The sequence below is a fragment of the Embiotoca jacksoni genome, unplaced genomic scaffold, assembly GCF_022577435.1.
Source record: "Embiotoca jacksoni isolate LCO1_2020_lvr unplaced genomic scaffold, fEmbJac1.0.p SCAF_1, whole genome shotgun sequence".
Classification (NCBI taxonomy): Eukaryota; Metazoa; Chordata; class Actinopteri; family Embiotocidae; genus Embiotoca; species Embiotoca jacksoni.
This window is the reverse complement of record NW_027185229.1, coordinates 15,625,142-15,647,452: the sequence shown is the minus strand read 5'-3', so window position 1 is coordinate 15,647,452 and position 22,311 is coordinate 15,625,142. Positions and strand designations below refer to the sequence as shown.

The window sequence follows — 22,311 nt, the reverse complement described above, 5'->3', positions numbered from 1 at the left end:
AGCATTCACTATTACACATCTCAACCTCAACAAAAACATACAGACCAATAAATCCAGAACCAAAAGAGTTGCTGAGAAAGAAACTGCACATTTTGTGAGAACTGAGGAGAAAACACCACGTATGACATTATCATAAACTACATATTAGCGGTGAAACAGCAGCGATTTCACAATTAGCAGAGACTCAGAAACATTTATGAAACTCTGTTTCCTATTCCTTCTTGGGAGTTTACATGTACATCAGTTGATAGCAGCATTCACTCACAGGCCTATGTGTTTGTGTTCCTTCTGACTGTTTTTTGACCACTAGCAATACACTGAACTGCTATAACAAGATTAAAGACTCACATTTGGCTTGTGGTGCATTCAATAACAAAATAAAGAAACTCAAATTACTAATAATGTGTGCCACCATCAAGCCTCTGCCTTTTCCTTATCATCTACCACGACAACTTCCTGTGACAATAACAGTCACTTAACACCTTCTGCATCTATGCATGTATGTGTGTGTGTGTGTGTGTATGTGTGTGTGTGTGTGTGTCCCCAGACCCTCCCTACCTGTATTTGATACAGAGCAGAGAGCAGAGCGCGTTCATCCTGGTGAGCCAGCACAAGAGAGCGAGCAGACGGCCTGCCGCATGCTGCTGATATGAACTGAGACCGAGTGAGCAGAGACGGGGAACAGAAGGAGGGAAGACAGCAGGAGGGAGGACGGCTTTCCTAACAAGGCATGAAAGGGGTTGTCCCCTCTGTGTGACACCAACACACAAACACACACAGGTCAATCCCATGCCGCTTCCTGGTGTAAGACAGCTGGTGTCATGATGCATTCACTCACATTGTGCAAAGTTGAGACAGTCATGCTGTGGTTTGAAGAAATTATTTGCAGGCCTAGTGCACGTCACAGTTCTTCATTTTGTTTACGTCTGCTCGACTTTTTTTTTTTTTTTTTTTTTTACACTTGGGATTCAGAAGTACGTGCTGATATCATTATTTATCATAACTACAAACTTTTTAATTTTTTAAATTTCTCTTTTAATTTAATCTATAATTCCTCGTGAATGCATAATGCCACATCCATGCTTAAAAATACAGAAGCCTATATCACAAATATTATTAATCAAGCCAAATTGATTATTTGACCAAATGCGAGCAGTTGTCACTATTCTACGTGACAGATATAACTGTGCTTATGAAGACCTACAATTCAAAAGATAATAATAAGGTAATAAGAAATAAGGAACAACATTAAGAATCTATCGGAATTCATCAGTTTTCCAAACATTAGACTCAAACCAAAGTAGCTAAGTTAAAGAGGAAGTGTTCTTTATTTTCATGTTTGTGCAGCAGAAAACAGATGCTGACACATTTCTTTAAACTTAGAAATGCATCAAGTACATTTTATGAATATATTCATAGATGTATTACTGGGTTAGTATATATGTAACTCAGTTAAGGAAAATAAAATGTGGGTTAGATGCCTAATGTAACTACAGTTTCAGAAGGTGCTCCAAAACAAGGTGACCTGATGACAAGACCATCTAGTGAGCATGATAATTATGTGTCAGGAGACATTATTACAAAGTACATTTGCACAAAGAGAAGGGGTGGGTGGAAAAAGGTGATTCAGAAAAATATTGCAATTATTTTTGTGCTAATTTTAGGCATGAACATTATTTTGGTGGAATGAAAAAGGATGAATGAAAAAAACAAACAAAAAAAAAACAGTTATGAAGGTCTTATTTCCCTCTTTCCCATAGCTCCTGAATGCAGCCAAACAACTGATTAGGTAATGTGGGTGGCACCAACTGCTGCTTGAGGGCCAATAGGGCTGCAGTGAGGGTGGAGTCTGCGTGGAACATGAGGTTGTGACCTGAGCTTTGCTCCACAATAGGATTAAATATCCCAACACACCCCTAGCACCTGCTGCCAGGCTCTCTCTCCCTCCCTCTCTTTCTCTGTGCGTGTGTGTGTGTGTGTGTGTGTGTGTGTGTGTGTGTGTGTGTGTGTGTGTGTGTGTGTGTGTGTGTGTGTGTGTGTGTGTGTGCGCGTGTGTGTGTGTGAGAGAGAGGATAAGTGAGTTATGCACAATTTCTCAACTTGTACCCGAGCGAGTGCATACCGGCCTAAACAGAGATCATGTGATATGAAAATGCACGAAACAATAACCGCGTATGATACTGTGTCGATGTTGCTTGCCATCATTTCTTGCCTTTCTGTACATGGCACTGATGACTAGCTAAGCGTTTCCAATTTCAATGTAGGACCACACTGCTGTTTTCAAACTTAATCTCCATCTAAGGTATTTTGTTATTATATAAAGTATATTCTGTTAGGGAGAAGAAAAACATATCTGCAGCACCCCCAACATTAACACACACGAGCAAGGTTCTATCTTTCTGGAGAGAAATGAAGCACATAAGTAATATATTTATGCGGAGGCCAAGCCTTAAGAATCATTTAAAAGTTGATGTTTTCTCTTGTGGTTTTCACTTCTAACAATGTAAAGGAAAGGTTATTCAACCGCAGAAAGAGAATGCAAATGTTGTGCCTTATAAAGGAGGTTACTACCTGTTCTGCATCATATGTGGGTTTTCCCATGCAGACTCTGATTTACTTTTTGACAGCAGATCCTCTAGTCAGACTTGACAAACATGTATTCATAAATACTGACTTTGAATATTTTGAGTTATCAAAGAATAGTGGATGTGGTCCATATAGCCACTGAAGTAAGTTATTTGGTGTGGTTGGTTCCTTTCAGACAATCAGTCGACTAGGCTGAAAGCCAGTCTAATCCAGTCTGACAACCTGAACCATGGTCAGCTCACCATGAGGTTCCTTCATGAGCTGCTTAAGGTGGTTTATATTCTTGGAGGGAACTTTAGACATACACTATAAATCTGTTTGCAAATTTAAAACCAAGGTGACCAAAGATAATCAGACATAAAACACAGACATAAAGATGGAAGCTGGTACCATAATATTATGACAGTGTGTGTTTGAAAATCAGTCTTTACTGTATCTAATCTTGTATCCATAAACACACTTTTAAACCTCAGCTAGAAAGAAGGTGATTAACCTTGACACCTCTTGCTCAGACAAACAAACTCACATCTGTTTGCTGTCCTGGCTCCTAAATGGTGGAATGAGCTCCCCAATGACACCAGGACAGCAGAAAGTCTGTACATCTTCCGCCGCAAACTAAAAACACACCTCTTCCGACTTTACCTTGAACAGTCGAACTTTAGTAGCACTTAAAATGGCACTTACTGATAGCACTTTGTAGTTTGGCTTTCTTGAAGAAACTGTATTTTCTTGATTCTTGTTGTTCAGAGTCTGTACCCTCATGGTTGAAATGCACTTATTGTAAGTCGCTTTGGATAAAAGCTTCAGCTAAATTAAATGTAATTTAATGTAATGTAAGAGAGGCTGCATATGAATGATATGTAAAAACAGGTCATTTTACAGTAGGTGTTTGAACAGAGAACTGGTGCCATCCTTTTTCTGGGGTGACCAGTCTAATTCATATTGTACACTTTTCAGCATGCTGCAGTTAAGGGTCCTTCCCGTGATTTTGGTGCATGTCAGATGTCATACTGCTGCATCTCTATGTGGTGGTTTTGGGAGTCAGGATATTTTATACCAGACAACATTGAGGGTTGGCACACCTGGTATTATCAATCCGTCCTGGGTGATTGGATCACAAATGGCCAGATTTATGCCATCAGTGCACACCTTGCATTATCTAGCATCTCCACATGCATCTAGAGTGACCACTAGTCGTCAATACATACAAAGTACATCATGGAAATATACAAGTAAATAGGTGCCTGAACATGTGCAGAAACCAGAGGAAAGTAGTTGAAGCAACAGGCACTTAACAAAATTAAACATTATTGAGCAGTCAGCCTCAATTTAATACTCAATTTATTCCAAATTTATGACGTATTTCACAATTGTAAATATCTGAACACAGTTCAGTTCTGTTGCTGTGGATAAATGAACTGTGCGGGGGGCGGCGGCTCATCCACAGCTCTGGGTCAGATGTGACTCGCAAATTACACTAAAGAAATGGAAGGGAAAAAAATAAACAAAAAAATAAAACAAAAGAAGAACAGATAGAAATTTTAAGATGTAAGGACTGTTTAATTGAAAGGAGAAAGCAAATCCAAAACTTACGAGCCTGCTCTAAAGTGATGGTAACATGTAAAAGCACAGAGTCAGATATAAACACAGGAACAAGGCACAGAGCTCTGCATTTATTTGAACTGCTCATTCAGAGGATGTCAGTTGAGTAAGCGGTCTTCGATTGTGACCCGGGACGCACAGCGTAAACACAGCTAAAAGTATGTGGCCACTTATGATCCAATTACGCTGGGATAGGTTAGAGCAGATTTTTATGACAGATGTGCACGCAGTCATTGTGAAATCAGAGGCTGAATTCTGAGTTTCTGCTAACAAATGCAAAAGTTGAAAGTTTGTTTAGATAAACTATTGTGTCAATGTCATTTTACGTGATTAATTTCAGTTACTTATGTATATATTAAATGTTACTATGTGTAACGTAATTTCCGTCAGCAAAAAGCAATCAATCCTCAAAAGCTAAATTAATATCTTTCATTGAGAGCTAGATTGTGAGATATTCACATCCTACCTGGACTTTGTTTTGTCTCTCCCTTTAATGGAAATTATTTCTGAAAAGATACATTTAGTTAAATCTTGAGGGCAATTTGAATACCTAAAAGCCTATTAACAGTGCTAAATATTATCTTGCAAACTTGTTTTCTATTTAGAACAGACCTCCCCAGAGGTTTCAGGTAATACCCATTGTGTTTCTTATCATTTCATTGAACTTTAATTAACGCAACAAAAGATTTGGCATCCCCTGACACTATCGCTCAGAGGACAAATTCACTCTAAACAACTCCCAGTGCCTGGCATGAGGTTGTGCAGTGGTTGTGCTGCATAATTGAAGAATGGATTGAATCAGCTTATTTAAAGGGAGCAGGCTCTAATTTATACATTAGTATAGATCCCAACCTGTATTTTTAGTCCAATAATAATCCTGTATTTACACATTCCACTAGAAAGATGGTAAAAATGGAGCTTTAACTGGAAAATACAATAAATTTCAGTTTGCGATCTTAAGAGCTTGCTATACATATGGATGTCACCTATAAAATGGTTTAAAAAGGATGGAGACATCCCTGGGGAGCCCTGGAAGTTTTTTTTAGTTGATTGATTTTTCTGCATTATCCCTGTATTATACTTTCCGCATTTGGGAGCAATTGGTGGTGGGGGTGGGGGTGGGGGGGTGGGGGGCACTTGGGTCTTTGTGAGGTAAATTTTGTCATCAGGGGTGTACACGAGATGGATTAAATCAGTGTACCTCCAATTTGTTGTGTATCACGCATTATCTATACCTGCCTTATCCTGAACAGGGTAAACAGACCTTTGGGTGAAGGTAGAGTGCACTCTGGACAGGTTGCAAGTCCGTCACAGGACCAACACAGAAAGACAGACAGGAACAATTCATGGTCACATGAAAACTGTGGGGAAATGTAGAATCGTCAATGAACCTAATCCAGAGTAACTGGAAAAACCTCACGCAGGCAAAGAAAGGTCCATACAGAAAGGTCCTAGCCCCAGCCTAGGTTAGAACTTTCTTGCTGCGAGGCGACAGTGCAAACCACTGCACTGCCGTGCTGCTCTAATGGTGTACCACCACAGTATAAGGGCATTGCCATTTTCAACATGGTTTTCAAAACAAGTGAACTGTTTTCATGAACCAAATTCTTGCTTCAAACATAAGGAACATAAGCATTCCTTATTGTATAGTCTTAATTAAAAGAATAGGTTTTCTAATTAGTGCAAACCAAAAATACAGCTTTGTTGTTTCTGAATAAAAATGCCCACATTAAAGACAAAAAAGTCATCAACATTAAGGCAGCATAAACTTTGTTGATGTGTCTGCCAAACTTTCCCACTCCGGAGTGATGCAGTGCAGTCACAGTTAGCTAATTTTTAGTAGCTCTTGAGATCCATATGTTTGGAGTAAGACCTATGAAGATTGTTTATTACAGTTCTTTGACAATTCCTGGTCGTGTGTGTTCACAAAGTCAGGGAATTACCGCGCTGCTAAAGGCGATATCGTAGCATGGCTTAAGTGCTTTATCATAAGGTGAAATCCGGTGTCTTTAACAACTGCATTGGGCTGCATATCTTTTGGTATATACACCCCCAATGATTTAGTTCTGGATTTTGCCTTGTCTGAATCTGCATGGGCAGGCTATTTAAACTCTGCGGGGAGAAGGAGTTGGACTTTCCAACCCAACTCTCCTTGCTCTGTGATGGAACACACTGAGGTAATGACTTCTTAAATGGTTCATCATATTGGAAGTATTACCACTAGCAGAAGCACCACGTGTTGCACAGTGCTCTCACAGTCGCCATTTAATCCACACATTTTTTTTTATCATCATTGGCAACACTAAACCTGTCATGCGCCCACAACAGACCGAAATGATGCTGGCTTATGATATCACTGGGTCATTGCAAGTATTTTTTTTTCTGCACTTGCCTCATTGCCTATTTCAAATTAACTGAAAAATATAGACATTCCCTGAACCATGATGAGCAAACTGAAAGGGATGGAATTTTTACTTGAACCCTTCCACCCCTATTGTAAAGTTAGACTGTATGCACACAGTAGTGAATCGACTAAAAACATGAAGATCAGTTCATCCTGTAGTTTCATGACAGCTTGATTATCTCCGTTTTTAATATCATAGTAGCAAGTATACTAACACAGCAAAACCACATATCAACGCCATTTGAAATATTTTTTGGTCTAGTTTATGTTGTCATTAGCTGCACTAAAGATCCCCTTTTTGAACTGTGCAAATCAGGTCAGTATACCTTATTTGTTTGCTACATAAAATTACCTCAGTGTAGCAGCAATGATGAGCTAACTGAGGTACTCATACAGCTATTCTAACTGGTCCTGATCACAAATCAACAGCTATCTTTTCATATGAACACCTTCAGTAATGTTATATAATTAGTCACCATTATGAAGAATCACTAACGTCAGCAGTTACCAGCTGTTAGCTCAGCAGTCTAGAACATTGTGAGTTCAGGATTGAACTTCATTCCTTTACTTACCAAGGGCTGTCTCCAGTGGTGGAAAGCAACACCAGTGTTAGATCTTGTTTTATTTCTATTTAGCCAAGAGATTTAGCCATTATTCTCAATCAGCCATCAGACTCAATAACAACTGGTAGTAAATCAAAACATTATGAGGTGCCAGTAAATACGCATTGTCCATAAAATACAGAGTAGTAAATTAACTAATAGTGGGGGAATTCAGGCTTGGCCTCAGAATTCCATTAAATGTTTGTGTTTGTGAGCAGCCAAACTCTCACACTAATATCACTAGTTTTCCTCATCCCGTCTGCAAACAAATGCAACACGTCTCACCCACCTGTCTGGTCTCTCGGTGACCGCCTGCTCAAAAGATTGTTGATAAGTGAGTGTGCAGTTGTACCTACCTCCAGTAGACAAGCACAGCCAGCAGCAGGACGAGGCACAGAAAGGTCAGAGCTGAGACCACCACCAAAGGTACAAGCCACTCCACACGGCCCAGCCCTGCCCCAGACCCAGGCCTCGCGTGGTTGGTCAGGTTGGTAACCGTGTTAGGACGGTCTGGAAGAAAAGGTTAAGGAAATGAATGAGCAAAAGAACCGAAATCCACTGCCAGAGTCCACAGGGGAGAAGCAGAAGGAGGATTTGACTGAAAAGAAGGCAATTGTGGCGCATGCTCATGCGGCGACAGTCGGCAAGTCACATCTGGCTTTGTGTTTGTTAGCTTGTTTGGTTATTAAAACTAAATGCAATTGGCTGAGAGATCAATGTGTGAGAAAAAAGTAATGAGTTGACTTGTTATACTGTTCTGTTGCCAGATTCTAACGCAAAACAAGAAGCATAAAGTTAACAGCTTTGTTTTTACCATGGATGGCATTCCACTTTGTGGAAACTCTGAAAGAGTCGCCAAACGTAATGCCCCTTCAATACAGTGGAGATTTTCCATATTAAGCCAAAGACTGTTATAAAATGCATAATTTGCAAGCTCATTTATGATTTCAGCATTAACTGAGAGATGTTTGTTTTACCGTTTTTTACTGAAACTTGGCTTTCAGACAGATTTGGACACTGAAGTAGCCAATTGACAGGTGTGATGCACCCATGTGCTTAGACTGAGATGCTGGTGTGAATGGCATTTCTTGTAAACGTGATTCAAAGACATTGCAAACCATTTTTTGTCTGAGAAAGACTGTACACTAAAGATGTTAAAATGTCGTCAGTCATATACATCCACGAGTGCAAACAAGGATAAAGCTTTGGGGTCTACGCTGCACTCTATATCTCCCGACTCTCCAATTTTAGTCCTTGGTGAATTTAATCACTGTTCTCTGATTAAGACTTTGATAAACTTTCACCTGTAGGTCACACGCCTGACCAGACACAACAAGATACCGGACCTGTGTTACAGTTTTGTCAAAGGAGTATAGGCTCTTTGCTTTCCCCTGCTGGACATGGCGGACTTCAACTGCGTTATAGAAGCACTGCCCTAATTAGATCGTGAAAGTGCGCTCTAATAGTGGGTGACTAATTGGTGTTATTGAATAGAAAGAGCATGCATTTCAGATGAGCAACCTATCAGAATTGAACATGATGAGAAGGGAAGTGAAACTTGAAATGAGGACAGCAAAGAAAAGTTACAAAGAAAAGATAGAAAGGGAATTGGGGAACAACAACTTAGGTTCTGCCTGTGACGAATGAACATGTTTTTTTTTTTTAACTGGCAAAACGAGCAATAGGACCTCTGATGTTGAACTACAAAGTTTCAGATGTGACAAACAGCTTGCATTAAAGTTTAGTATGTTTTACCCGAGGCAAAACACCCTTAATTTCAGGGATATCATTCAGGAACAAAAAAACAACTGACAACATGACAGTGATCTCACTCCTTTTGTTGAACTTGCTGTGATTAATATGTTTAAACACTTCAGAGCAATAAAAGGCTGCAGGCCTGACAATATAGACAGCCACATAAAGGACCACAAGTCTCATTAAAATACAAATAAAGTATTTCAAGCAATAGACTAAATTACAAAGTAATTCATTATTTGACATTGTAAAGGGCAATAAAAATAATATATTATAAAAATAATTTACAAATGAGATGAAACAAGCTCTCTGACTGGATATTACCATGGCATGTCATATTTATGCCATGGATGTGGTAAAGGAATAATTGCTGTTTGAAACACTATAATGGAAGAAACAGTGTTAAACAACACATGGAATAGCACAGTAAATGTCATAATTGCTTTGGCTGGCTATATGTAAATATTAATATTGACTCTGACCAATCAGTGAACCTTTTACTTTCTATGGTTAATTTGCATTGCTTTACATTGTTTTACCAGTGCAAGGCCTGAGTGTTACAGGACGGCTAAAGGGAGAAGATAAAAGGAGAAACATAATGGTTAAGCAAATTGAATAGGAAAAGGAAAAGAATGGTGGAATTGAAATGCAAATTATAAAGGAAATTGTCCTTTTAAATTCCTGATTAACATCTGTAGTCCTAATTACATTTTTAAATCTAGTTTTTTATTTCTCTTTTTAAACTGCTTTTCATATTTTAAATTCCTCATTTATTTATGATTTTATTAATCTATTTTTAAATGATAAAGTTATTGACTGTTTTATATTGTTTTTGTCAATTAATTTTTAATTTGGAACTATTTATTGATGGGTTAATAATGTCTTGTATAATTTAAATTATTTGTATAATTCCTCTTATTATTGCCCTTTAAATAACACATAATTAATTACTTTGTAAATTAGTCTATCGGTCGCTAAATTAATTTGCAAATACAATCATCAATGCCCAAATTACTTTATTACTATTTCTGTGACACTTGCAGAGCAATTGGGACCTTTCATTCATTAAATGTTCTAGCTGTCCCCAATCAACAGGGAGGCCAAAAATTTGGAAACAGTCTACAGTTATCCCTGTGGCCAAACACAATTACACCCAAGTGCTGGTTTCAGGTGTAGCGGACAGATCATCTTCAGCTCATATACCAGTGCCAGGTCATCCTGGGTAAGTACACAACTTTTATGGACAGAACCAGAACGGGACACCTCCCCGGTAAAAAATAAAAAGAGATAAAAACTCCCCAAAGCGAAAGACACCAAAAGACAGGACCTAAAAATCCACATTCCCACATCGGACTGATCCCCTGCTGTCATCCACCCACTTGTCTAATCTCTAGGTCACCACCAGCTCAGAAATAGTTGAGAAGTGAGTATATGCAGGACCCCACTGTTGCCCAACAACTTAGGACACTGGACTACAACAACTTTGGAAGAGACCACCTGAAAGTCAACGCCACGAAACTGAACGTACAAATCATCCACAGCCTTCATCACATTGGAACAAAGGCTCTCCCTGATGGCAAAGTCATCACTAAGTAGGCACAATCTTCTCTGGGTTGTTGTGATTTGGGGTGATGTTAGAAAACTTACTCAATTCTTAACTTCATCCATAAATAGCCTATGTTTCATTTCCCCCTGTTAGAAGCAATATGTACAAACACTCATTAATTCTCACTACCATGTCCTTTCTGAACTTAGGCCTGGTTGCATACATTTTATTGTACTTATTCATGTTGTAATATTGCTGATCCCCTCAATGTACCTAGGGAGGCCTTTTGTATTTTATCACCTTGTGTCTATGTCTTGCTGCAAAACCCAATAGTCCTCCAAGAACAAATAAAGTTGAACGCTGAAAGTTAAGGTGAAGATGAAACGACTTGGGTAAAGAAGAGAAGGATCAAATGTTCTGGCTTATATACATATATATATATATTTGCCTTCACATTACAAGGCAAATAGATAAAAGGCTGCACCACTTATCTCACATTGTGAAACCAATTTCATTGAAAAGGCAGGAGGACAAATTCAAAAGATATTTTAAAGTATAAATACATCCGTCTGAAAGCTCCATGAGATCCAGTAAATTGTTCACAATGATCACTCTAATATTCAGTTCCGCTGATGAACAGTAACAATAACTCTTTTACTGCACAGACTGAGGTGTGCCAAAGAAGCAACCAGTGCAGTCCAAAAACATTATGATGCAGTCATTTTCAGAAAGCTTAACAGAAGATGTTGCCCTCTGAGTACACTTATTAAAATATATTGCGCAGCACAGTACCTTGAGTTTGTCTTAACACATATCTATCCTAATCAAGATCTGATAATAACAGTATAATAGTAACTGAGACAAAGATTTTAGTGTACAGCTCTTACCTGTTTCCTTTTGCTGTTTCAAGCAGCCATAATTTTATGGCAAACACCAAAAGCCAGTCACACAAAAGTGCGATGTGTGGTTGTTGTGGTCCCAGAAGCTGTTTACAGTATGTCAGTGCTGGGGAGAGCCAACAATTGTGACAGGACATCTGAGAAATCTCAGCCCTTAAAACATGTAAAATCGCAAAAGACACCCCAAGACATGGCATTGCATTAATGGTACACATTTCATACGCAAGCATCTTTTCAAAGGAACAATGATAATTTTTGAAATGTCTTTTGACAGGATTAGAGTACATGGAAGGTGGATTTTTTTCAGATTTGATGGCACTAGGCTAGTAGTTTTCAGTCTGCATCCTGTCTTTAGCCACATTATCACTCCATACCTAATAATGATTCAGACCAGGTTTAAAGTAACTGAAAATTTAAGTTAAATTTGTACAGCCTTGGCTCATATCTATGCAGCTTGATAACATTTTTGTCGCCATTTAACTGTTGCTATTTTTCCTGGATGTAGCTACAGTAGCTTGCTGTAAAGGAAGAGGACATTCCCATTCTTATTCCCAGCTAGAGGTTGTTTCTCAAACCGGCTGAAACAGCGACTAATATGCACAAAGCCAGACCTAGCCAAGTCACCAAAACAATCCACGGGATTTTTAAAACTTAAAATAAATTACAAAATAAAATCTTTCTGAAAATGTCACTTTATAATACAATATGCTCTTCACTTGCTCTTCCTGTATACAAATAAAAACAAAACAGTTCACAAAGGCACCAAGAAACAGCTAACAGGAAAAAAAATGGATTGATTATTTTGATTATTTTGATTTCTCAGTGTTATTTTAAATTTTTACATTGGCGGAAACAAAGTGTGACTGACAGCCATTGAAACAATGTCCTGTTTCATTTTCTGCTTATGGTCATGTTTCTGTTCAGTACCCAATGTAAACTTGATTAGAATGTGTATAATGTGGAATAAGGGCACAGCTTATTTTCTAAGCTCGGCTCATGTATCCCAGTACGGGACACACCAAGATGAACTATCTCATGCTGGGTAAGACACAAAACAAGCACCAAAAACAGGAGTTTGTTCCTCACACTTCATCTTACTGAATATTGAGGGTCCTGCAACGACATCAAACACATCAAAATGAACACAGATCAGTACAGGCTGCCAGGCCAGTTCTCAGCTGAGCATCCTCTCTGCACTGAGCTCTGCACAGTCTGTACATTGTTTGAGGAAGTGCAGGCAGATAACTACAGCAAAAAAAACCAACAACACAGCTCTGGATAATTTGAGCCATTTGTTAAATCTAATTTGCTTTTCGTCCCCTTAATCACCACCACCACCACCACCATCACCACCTACCCAGTTCAGCTGCTGCAGCCGTGACGTTGCTGGAGCTGACGCGGGCCCCCATGGCCTTCAATCTGCAGCTTTGCCTGGAGCCGAATGCTACATCAGGCCGGGCCCCTGCACTGCACCACAGCTGGCTCGCATCACCACTAACTTGGCATCTCCTCGCTTACATCCACACACACACACACACACATGCACAGACATAGACAGCGCACACAGAGAAACCCAGAGATGCTGCCTGCCTCTGTTCCCTTCTCCTCTGCTTCTGCTTTTCTCTCACGATTACGGCGGTCTGCCAAAAATAAAATAAATAAATAAATAAACCCTCGCCAGCAGCACACAAACACAGAACAAGCATACAGACCCGCACACACAGCCAGTCACTATTGTGCAGCGAGATACATACATGCACTTACACACACACACACACCACACACACACATGTAACTATAAATGGAGCAGAGGCTTTTTTTTTTTTCTTTCTCCCCAGCAGCTGAGTCTAGCCTCCAAGCCTCATCTCCTTTTGCCATGTCTGAAAGTAGGCCAGCACTCAGATCAGAGTAAGAGGAGAGGGAGAGGGAGAGGCAATGAGAGGATGAGGGGGTGGAGGGGTGAGAGAAAGGGAGGGGGTGATGGGGAGAAGAAAAAAAGGGAGAGAGACTAAAAGAGGAGATGAGGAGGGTAAAGAAAACAAAATGAAAAGAAAAGAACAAGAAATGACAACGTTTGATCAGTAGAGAAGGGGTGTGTGTGTGTGTGTGGGAGGGGTGGGGTGCAGGAGCTGACAAAACACAGACAGAGAAGGATCAGATATGAGGGGAAAGAAAGAAAATATGGTGATAAACAGGAAAGGTTTCATTGTTCTGGTTCTGGTTCTGCAGCTTTGAAATCACAAGTCCGCATGCTGCTGAGTCACAGTCCCCGGTATGAGGCTGTCTGTCTGCTGCTTTAACTTTCTCCTAACCTACCACTTCTACAACGTTACCAAGGAGGATGGAAGGTTAGACGAAGTTCACAGTTCAACACAGTTCAAGATTCATCTTACATTATTACTCATCCATTCATGTAATCATGTATTTATTTGTTGTCAGCATGTGGTTTTGCAATAAAATCTCCTTTGGCTGCATCCAAATAAGTGGTTAAGATGATTTAACTGCGGATTGCACTTTGTTCTAAGTTAAAGCTGTGTGTGGGAAATTCACCGTGTACTCAGATGTCAGCCACGGTACTGAGTGAAATACCCTACTGAACAGGTTGCTAAAGTAAGTTCTAGGTTGTATAGCCTATGTTAGATATATTATTGGTACTGTATCTAGTGGAAGAAGAAGAATCATTTTATTTGCAAACACAGTACGTTACATGTTTCTACACACAGCAATATACCAGAATTAGACATCTCCATTTAACACATTGAAAAGATTGGCTGCCTAATTAAAAAAAAAACATTTTGCCATGAAAACCCACATTTTTTTTTACCCAGTATCCTGTGTCATTGAATCCTGTGTCATTGATACATATGTGGCAACAGCTGGAAAACCCATGGTAAATCCAGGAAGGTCATTATTTTGATAGTGGACAGAGTGGCAGCAGCCAGTGAGGCATAAATGAGTATACATATCTCTGGTTAACAGACCTAACTCAAGATACACAGATCAAAGTCCTCTAAATTTTCAAACAACACAATATAATAAAATTCAATTAATCTCATTTGACCTATACGCTATGAAAATTGAGATTTTTTTTTTTTGTGAACTACTTATGCGGAATGTGAGTATGGAATGTTAATTGCTCATACTCAGACATCCAATAGACCTTTTAACAGCAGACATTTGGATGAATCATTGTAGAGAAAGCACAGGTGTTTTAATGATGACTTTGTCCCATTAACTTTCCCAGTAAGTCATAACAGTAAACCAACATGCAAAAACTGGAATGCAGCCATCTCTGATAAGCCTGTGCTTTTCCTATAATGACAAGTAAAAATGTCTGCCATGAAGATGGTTTATATAGAGCCAGACACAGATGTTATGAGATGAGTTTATGTCTCCCTGCCTTGAAAACTGGGAGCTTGTAGTGGTTTGTCGTTTATAGGGATTAATGTTTTCTTCAAGCATTCACTCAGCATAAAATCACTTGCCACAACATAAACTGAGCAGAATATATATGGTTAGCACTTTTACAAAGTTGTGGAACAACTTTCACGTTTTTTCCCTTTGAGTCCCTCCAGTTCAAACAGAATAAAATTTGCTAAATGTGCTCTGACAAAGAGTAAGAGAACCATTTCCGGGGAATATCAGAAGATTGCTATCGTGCATAATAATGCCTGGTCTGGAGCTTACACTGTGTTACAAAGCACTTGAAATTGAATTGATGTCCCATGGTGTTTGCTTGACTAATGCAATATCCTGCTGCAAGTCTTGGCTGAGGGGAGGAGGAGAAGGAGTGGGAACAGGGAGGAGAAAACATTACATCTGCTCTCAGTTCCTGGTGGAACTCTCATACTCAACATCAATGGAATTCATCAGCACTTACTGCAGTAAGAACTTTGGATATACAGTAGAGGTCCCTACGCAGTACTGTGCCAGTTCTTACACTGTATACAACACAATCAACTCTCTAATGTCCAACTCCATTTCTCTTGGCTCTACACCTACATGTATTAGTTGTCTTAGTTTTAGTTATCTCTGTGCACACTTCAGCAATGCAACACTTTAGAAAAGTAAGTTGAAGTTGTAGTTGAAGAAAAAGTACAATGTACGATTTAAAGTGTTGATTCTTTGGCTTGGCTGTGGCTTCAAAATCTTGTACACTCAACAAAAGTACAATGTTTTTTTGCTCCCATTTTTCATGAGTGGCAGTAAAAGATCTAAATCTTCTTTTATGTACACAAAAGGTTTACAAATTAGTTAAAATCTGTGCAATTGCACATCTCACCTTTGCCAAGATAATCCCTCCACCTAACAGGTGTGGCACGTCAAGGAACTGATTAAACAGGATAATTATGGCACAGCTGTGCCTTGGACTGGTTACAATAAAAGGCCACTCTGTAGTTTTAATATGCAAGACAATGCCACAGATGTCAAGTTTTGACAGAGAGTGCAGTTGACATGCTTACTGCAGGAATGTCCACCAAAGCTGTTGCCCATGAAATTAATGTATATTATATGGTCACAGTTTGGTTAAGTTTTGGGCACCAAAACTACTTGGCTAGGTTTAGGAAACGATTATGGTTAGGGTTCAAATAACTACCTTTGTTGTGTAGGTTACATTACCTACGTGACAAAGGTTTTCTACGTTATGTAAGCTAACTCAGGCATGCTAGATCAATGCTGGCTTTTGTGTTTACACAGGACACAAACAGCCGTCTCCTGGGTGAGAAGTCCTGTGTTTGAGCCATCCCACCACCAAAAAAAACTCTCTGGATGGACTTCATCACTCTTTATACATCACCTAACCTCCTCTTTGCTCCAGTCATGATTACTATGGCTACTAGAAGTTGGAATAAACGTAAATATATTATATAGGGCCGTGTTTTAGGTGAGGGCGGTCTGTGAAATAGTGTATCTTGATGGTTCCTTGACCGGAGAGAACTTTCATTTTGTCAAAGTAGCTCTAGTAGAGTAAAAAAAAGGTTGGAGACCCCTGCTCTACAAAGTATCAAAGCATAGTGATTGTTTAGATGACCATATTTGTTGACTCACCAGTGTGGATGGAAAAAGGCCAGTGCTTCTTGTTCCCCTCTTTACTCGGTCTGAGTGTCATTGCAGGGTCCTTGGGGACAGGGAGTGCTGCCATTTCATTGTCAGTCTCTGTCATGGTAGTGGAGTAGGAGTTGTGAATATGCACCTCCATTTGCTCCTCAATGCCAGGGATCGGTTCTGTCTGTTTTTTCTCTTTTGCAGTAGAGTCCGGTGTCTCGCTGGGCGGCTGGGTTACTGCTTTTCTGCTGTCCTTCCACCCTGCCTCACCAATACTTCCTGATCCTTTCCTCGCCTTCTTCTCTTCTTTCTTTTCTTCTTCTTCTTCCTCGTCCTCCTTATCCTCTTCTTCCCGCTCTCTGTCCTCTCCTTGTCTGTTGCTGTTCTCTCCGTCCTCACCACCAGCTTCAGCATTATCTGTAGCTGCGACTGTTGTGACAGCAGAGGCAGTGGTGGTGGTGTCTTTGGCAGGCTCGGTTGTCTGGCGTGAGGAGGTGGGATTAGGGGTGGGTGCTCTGCTCGGCCAAATGGAGCTAGGAAAGGAGGAGATGACACCACCGCTGAAGCCCAGCCCGGCCAGTAAAGTGCTGGTCACCACAGATGCTACAGTTGCCTGACTCCCACTAGAAGATGGGCCAATGCCTGTCGCCATAGAGACGAAGGAGAAGGGGATGCCAGAGGAGGTCCAAGTAGAGGAGCCAGAGCTGATGGGAGCCATGTCAGCTGAGGATGCTGGAGACACTGTTGGCTGACAAAGGGACAATTTAGTGATTACACTGTGAAATCATTAGTGGTTTTAGTTTTTCCTCATCAGTAACAATTGACCTAGTTTGATTCCTTGAGGTATATTTAAGGATACGGTCTTAGATGACTGTCGTCTGGATGTGAGTTAGGACCTTCCTGCTGCCCAGAGGACCAAATCAAACCCCACACATTTCCGTTTAATTTATGTTTTGTGTATTGATTTGATCTAAGTTGGAATTCCAAACTTTGCAATCACTTTTAATAATTTAATTCATATTAACTGTGCATGATATCATAAAACAAACAAATTGGAAACTTAGCACACCAAAACACAAAATATTTATTGTTTTATAGGCATATTTATATAACCTTTTAAGGTATAAAAAAATAAATAAAACAATGACATTTTATTTGAGTTCATAGATTTAGATACAATGATGGTAACTTCAAGATGACTGATTTAAATGAATGTGAGTCAGAGAAGTAGAGGGATTTGAATTTTGATGTATTTTTCCAACAAAATAAAACACAGAAGGATTAAAATGCCATTATCCTGTTCAACCTGAACCAGTTCTTTCTAATCCTGAATTTGATTCACATCGAGACATTTATGTCCTCACAGTGGTAAAAGACACTGCTCCCTGCTGGATAAAAAGTAAAAAGACAATAGAGTTGAATTAGCTCTACTAAATTTACCATTCCAGTTTTTACGATCCTTGTCCCCTCAAAGATCCTTGTGGTGTTTGCTGAAAGAAAAATAGAAGAACAAAATAATCCACATTGAAACACATGAGTGCAATCAAAGCACATTCATTACAACATTACATAATGTGAATGCAAAGTGCTGAATACTTAATTAGGCAGCCAATCAATTAGATATTGTTAGATGAAACTAATGTGTCAGTTTATTTCAGCTGTCTGCTTTTTTATTAATTTATTGACTGATATTAACTCATAAATAACTTGAATATGAACAAGTTTTTTGATATTATGATCAGAAGAATCACTCATATCACTCTCTGATAATACTGTTTGCGCAAATGTAAGACAGTACTTATGCTCCTACTGGAAGGATGCCATTAGAGATAACTTAGCACCAATGCATGAGCACTTGAGGTCTAAGTGGTCTGCACGTGTGTGTGTGTGTGTGTGTGTGTGTGTGTGTGTGTGTGTGTGTGTTTGTTACCTCGAAAGAGCATGCTCTGGCTGAAGTCACTGCGCATGTCATTCATGCAGACAGCCTGGACTCGGAACAGGTAGAGCACATCAGGGGAGACGGGAGAAATGATGGCCTCCTGGACAACAACATGAAATGTACATGTCAGTGAGGTTGGCACAGCGTGAGTCAGGTCTGCTGTAGTCCTCTAGGTTTGCATTATAAGTCACGTTCATTCACTCACAGGACAGTGGATTGCTATCGGGAGTTTTGAGGTGGGGGCATCATTTAACCCTCCCGTTGTCCTCGGGTCAAAATGACCCGCAGCTGTTTTCAACCAAGTTCTATTTTATTTCTATATTTTTTGGGATCATTGGTGATCATTCTTTAAAGAAACCCTCACGGCCTCCTTGTCACCAATGATCCCAAAAAATATGAAAATAAAATAGAACTTGGTTGAACACAGCTGCAGGTCATTTTGACCCAAGGACAACGTTAAGACATGATCATGGCATTTTTAAGCTTTTTAAGGATGAATTTAGATGAACACACAAGAAAATTCCTTTTAAAATGAACAATCATTTGAAAAGTGGATGTTATGTTTTCACTATCAAGGGATAACATTTGTCAAATTCATAATCCTTGGATGCACAGGCGGGTCATGAAGGAAATCATTTAATTGCAAAATAAACATTTCAGTTTTTCATATTCTAGACTTTCCTTCAAAGTCTTGCTTTTGATTCTGCTATCCACATTTTATTTACCAGTTACACCCCCCAAAAAATGAAACCTTTGCATTATCATGAGACAGAGTAAACATTAGGCTGTGCAGTATGGTGATGGATGACATGACAGAAGTGAAGCCAAAATATGTTGATCATTCCCTGGGGGCTGGTTGCAGTATCGGTCATAATCCCTGCCCCTCCAAGTAGGCTTCAAATACATTTTCCCTAAATATAGCCTCTGTCATATGAAGTACTATTTTTTTTTTTAATCACAACAATGTTTGTTCAAGTGCTCCTTTTCTGATAAGTTTGTTTCTGATTAGTTATTTGATACCACATAACAGATGTTGTCATGATTGGCTGAAAGAGGATATCGGAAAGTACCACTGCTACAAAGGGGCTGACTGTCTGCAACAATGTTTGTGTAGGTGGTATTTTGTCAAAGTAACACCCACATGAATGTCTGACCCCTACGTCTACCCTTCACAATTTGGCCCTTGTTGAAGTCGCTTCGATCCCTTTTGACAGGTGCCATCATAACAAAATAATCACCGTTATTTACTTCACCTGACAGAGGTTTTAACGTTGATGTTAATGGCTGATTGGTGTATAGTGAACCATCACTAACTCTACAGCCCCTGCTAGCCTTACAACGTGTTTTTACATCTTTTAGCTCATTGTTGAGTTTCCAAAGCTGCTACTTTGCTAGTTTGGTATGGTCTCAATGCTCTTATCAACCTGTTTGCAGACACAGTAGGCACTTGTTCTTAATGAGTTGGCTTTGATACAGCCCACTGCACACCACCAAACAGCACACATACAAAGTAACAGACAAGCTTGAGAGTTAATTTAATTTAGCAGCTAAAGATGGATATATTTCCCACATGAGTTGGTGGAGACCTAATCAGAGCTCAAAGACAGAAATAAGATTGGATTTATATTCATCAGGTGGCCCCAAACACGACTCCATTGTGTCTGTGTCTACCAAATGTGTGTTGCCAATATGTTAATATTGACTTTATAAGGTCAAAATACAAACAATTGTTATTTCTACCTGTTGTGAAATTCGGCCATAAAGATAAGTACCGCTTAAGTAGCTCGAGACCTGAATGCCCTAAGTGCTTAGCAATCCTTTCACTGCACAAATCTGACACTGGTCTGAAAAAGTCCAGTATCCATTTTCACCACCATACTTATTATTTTTCCCCAGGCAAAAGCAAAAAAAACACATACACCATCACAATAGTTTGAAACATGCCAAAACACATAAAACTCTGCTCACTTAGCAGTCGCTTTGATTATTCTGCTTTTCCAAGAAACTGAATGCTGGCAGAACAACAGCATGGCCCTCATTTAAGCTATGCCATTAGGCAATTTCCCAGATTTCTCTCCAAATCCAACATGATGGAGCCCAGTAGCTGTGTCCCAGATCGGGTTGCACCTCCTCTGACACTCTCAGCCTATACATGCATGCTTTTCAAATGACTGAAGGCTGACAATGTACCTCCTCCTAAATACGAGGGTCTGCATTACAGTTTCTCAGTGGCAGTGCTGTTTTACACTGAAATCAGTATAACATCTGCACAGATGTGGTAAATTATACATGCAGCGCCTTCAGTAAAAACAAGCGAGGTTGATTACAAGTTTTCACCTCTGATCTTTGAATTGCCAAACAACTCCTTTCATCTCCTCAATATATTGAGTGGGAACTAGATATCATCACCACCACAATGCACCATGGGACTGTACAAACCTGACATGTAACCGATAGCTTTCATGGGAAGGCGGCGCTGTGTCAGATGTGGGTGTTGCTGTTCACACTAACGCTGTGGAGAATTCACACTTGACTAAATTCACAGCTGACTCCTGACTCTCACATATTGAGAGAATCAAAAGGTTACATGTAAACATCTCAGGGCTTAGATGTACAGTGGCATAAGCAGAAGCTGGTAAACAAACAGGATGTGCCAACAGCAGCTGATAAACAAACAGGATGTCTGAGGAGTCTGCAATCACGTCAGTCTCTCCTTTCCAGAATCTTTCTGTACTGTTACAGTGGCATAGGAAGATTGGTCCTTTTATAAATTTTGAATGAGAACATCTTAAACACAGGAAATGGATGGCCCACACCCAGCATCAAGTAATAGGATCGTTTTCAAATGATCTGATCCCAGCCTCCCCGATCAAACAGTTCGTGTTGCTTCCATCCTGCCCCTGGTGCAAACTGCGACAAGTAGACTCAATAACCATAAAATGAGTCCCAGCTGAACATTGGCCTTTTAAACAACATCAAGTGACTTTTAAGCTGTATTTATTATCTATGGACCTTTTAGTTAACTCTTTTATTTTGCATTTATTGTCCTTCATATTATTGTTTGATGCTAGTGTCATTACGGTTGACTGTACATCAAATTACCGCTAAGGGATAATAAATATATCGTTGATCCTTGATCAATTTACTATGCTGATAACAGTCACTGCACCCAGCTAGTTGCTCAAAAAAAAGAAAAAAGGTCCAATACAAACTGCATTTAAAAATGTAATGTCTTATTATGCATTTCTGGACAATAACATACAAAATACACAAGATAAAGTAGGGTCTAAAAGTCAGACTAAAGAAGCAAAGATACTTCTGCTTTACATTTGTTAAAAATGTAATACAAAAAAAATAATTTGAAATTATAATATCAGTGAAAAGTTAATAAAGTAACAACATGTAACATTTACTCACCAGCAGCGACAGCGGCCTCTGTGGTCATACATTTTAAATACAGGACTCTGGTGCATTGGATTCTGCTTCATAACTGTGCATGAATGAGGGGATAAACCCAATAGTGACAGCTCTCAGGGCCACTGTAGTTATACCTAACTTGTAGATCCATCTATCCATCCATGATCTATACCATCTTTATCCTGAACAGGATTATGGGGTTAGCCTGTCCCAGGTGATTTATGGCAAAAGCAGTGTACACCCTGGACAAGTCGCCAGTCCATCACATTGGCAACACAGAAAGACAGACAGAAACAGACAAACATTCACACTCCCATTAGCATCTACAATCAAGAGTCACAAATTAACCTAACGTGGGCTTTTGGATGGTGGGATGAACATGCAAACTCCACACAGAAAGGTACTTATGGTAAAGAGTTCCCTTTTTTTTGGTGGGAGATCTGAGATCTGACCTGCTAACCAAAGCTGCATAGTGTAAGAACAGGCGTGTGGGAATGAAATAGGTGCCATTCTTC

At 39.6% G+C, this 22,311-nt stretch overlaps 1 protein-coding gene across 1 annotated transcript in view; it reads right to left on the bottom strand.

Annotated features, from left to right (window-relative positions):
• ptprga (protein tyrosine phosphatase receptor type Ga) overlaps positions 1–22,311 on the bottom strand; it is a 378,044-nt gene that overhangs the window by 32,681 nt on the left and 323,052 nt on the right. Inside the window, exons 10-13 of the mRNA XM_069141477.1 lie at positions 18,371–18,479; positions 17,881–17,930; positions 16,444–17,188; positions 7,551–7,704 (exon numbers count right to left, since the gene is read on the bottom strand). Of these exons, the coding sequence (XP_068997578.1) occupies positions 7,551–7,704; positions 16,444–17,188; positions 17,881–17,930; positions 18,371–18,479 (1,058 nt within the window). The remainder of the gene's footprint in view (positions 1–7,550; positions 7,705–16,443; positions 17,189–17,880; positions 17,931–18,370; positions 18,480–22,311) is intronic.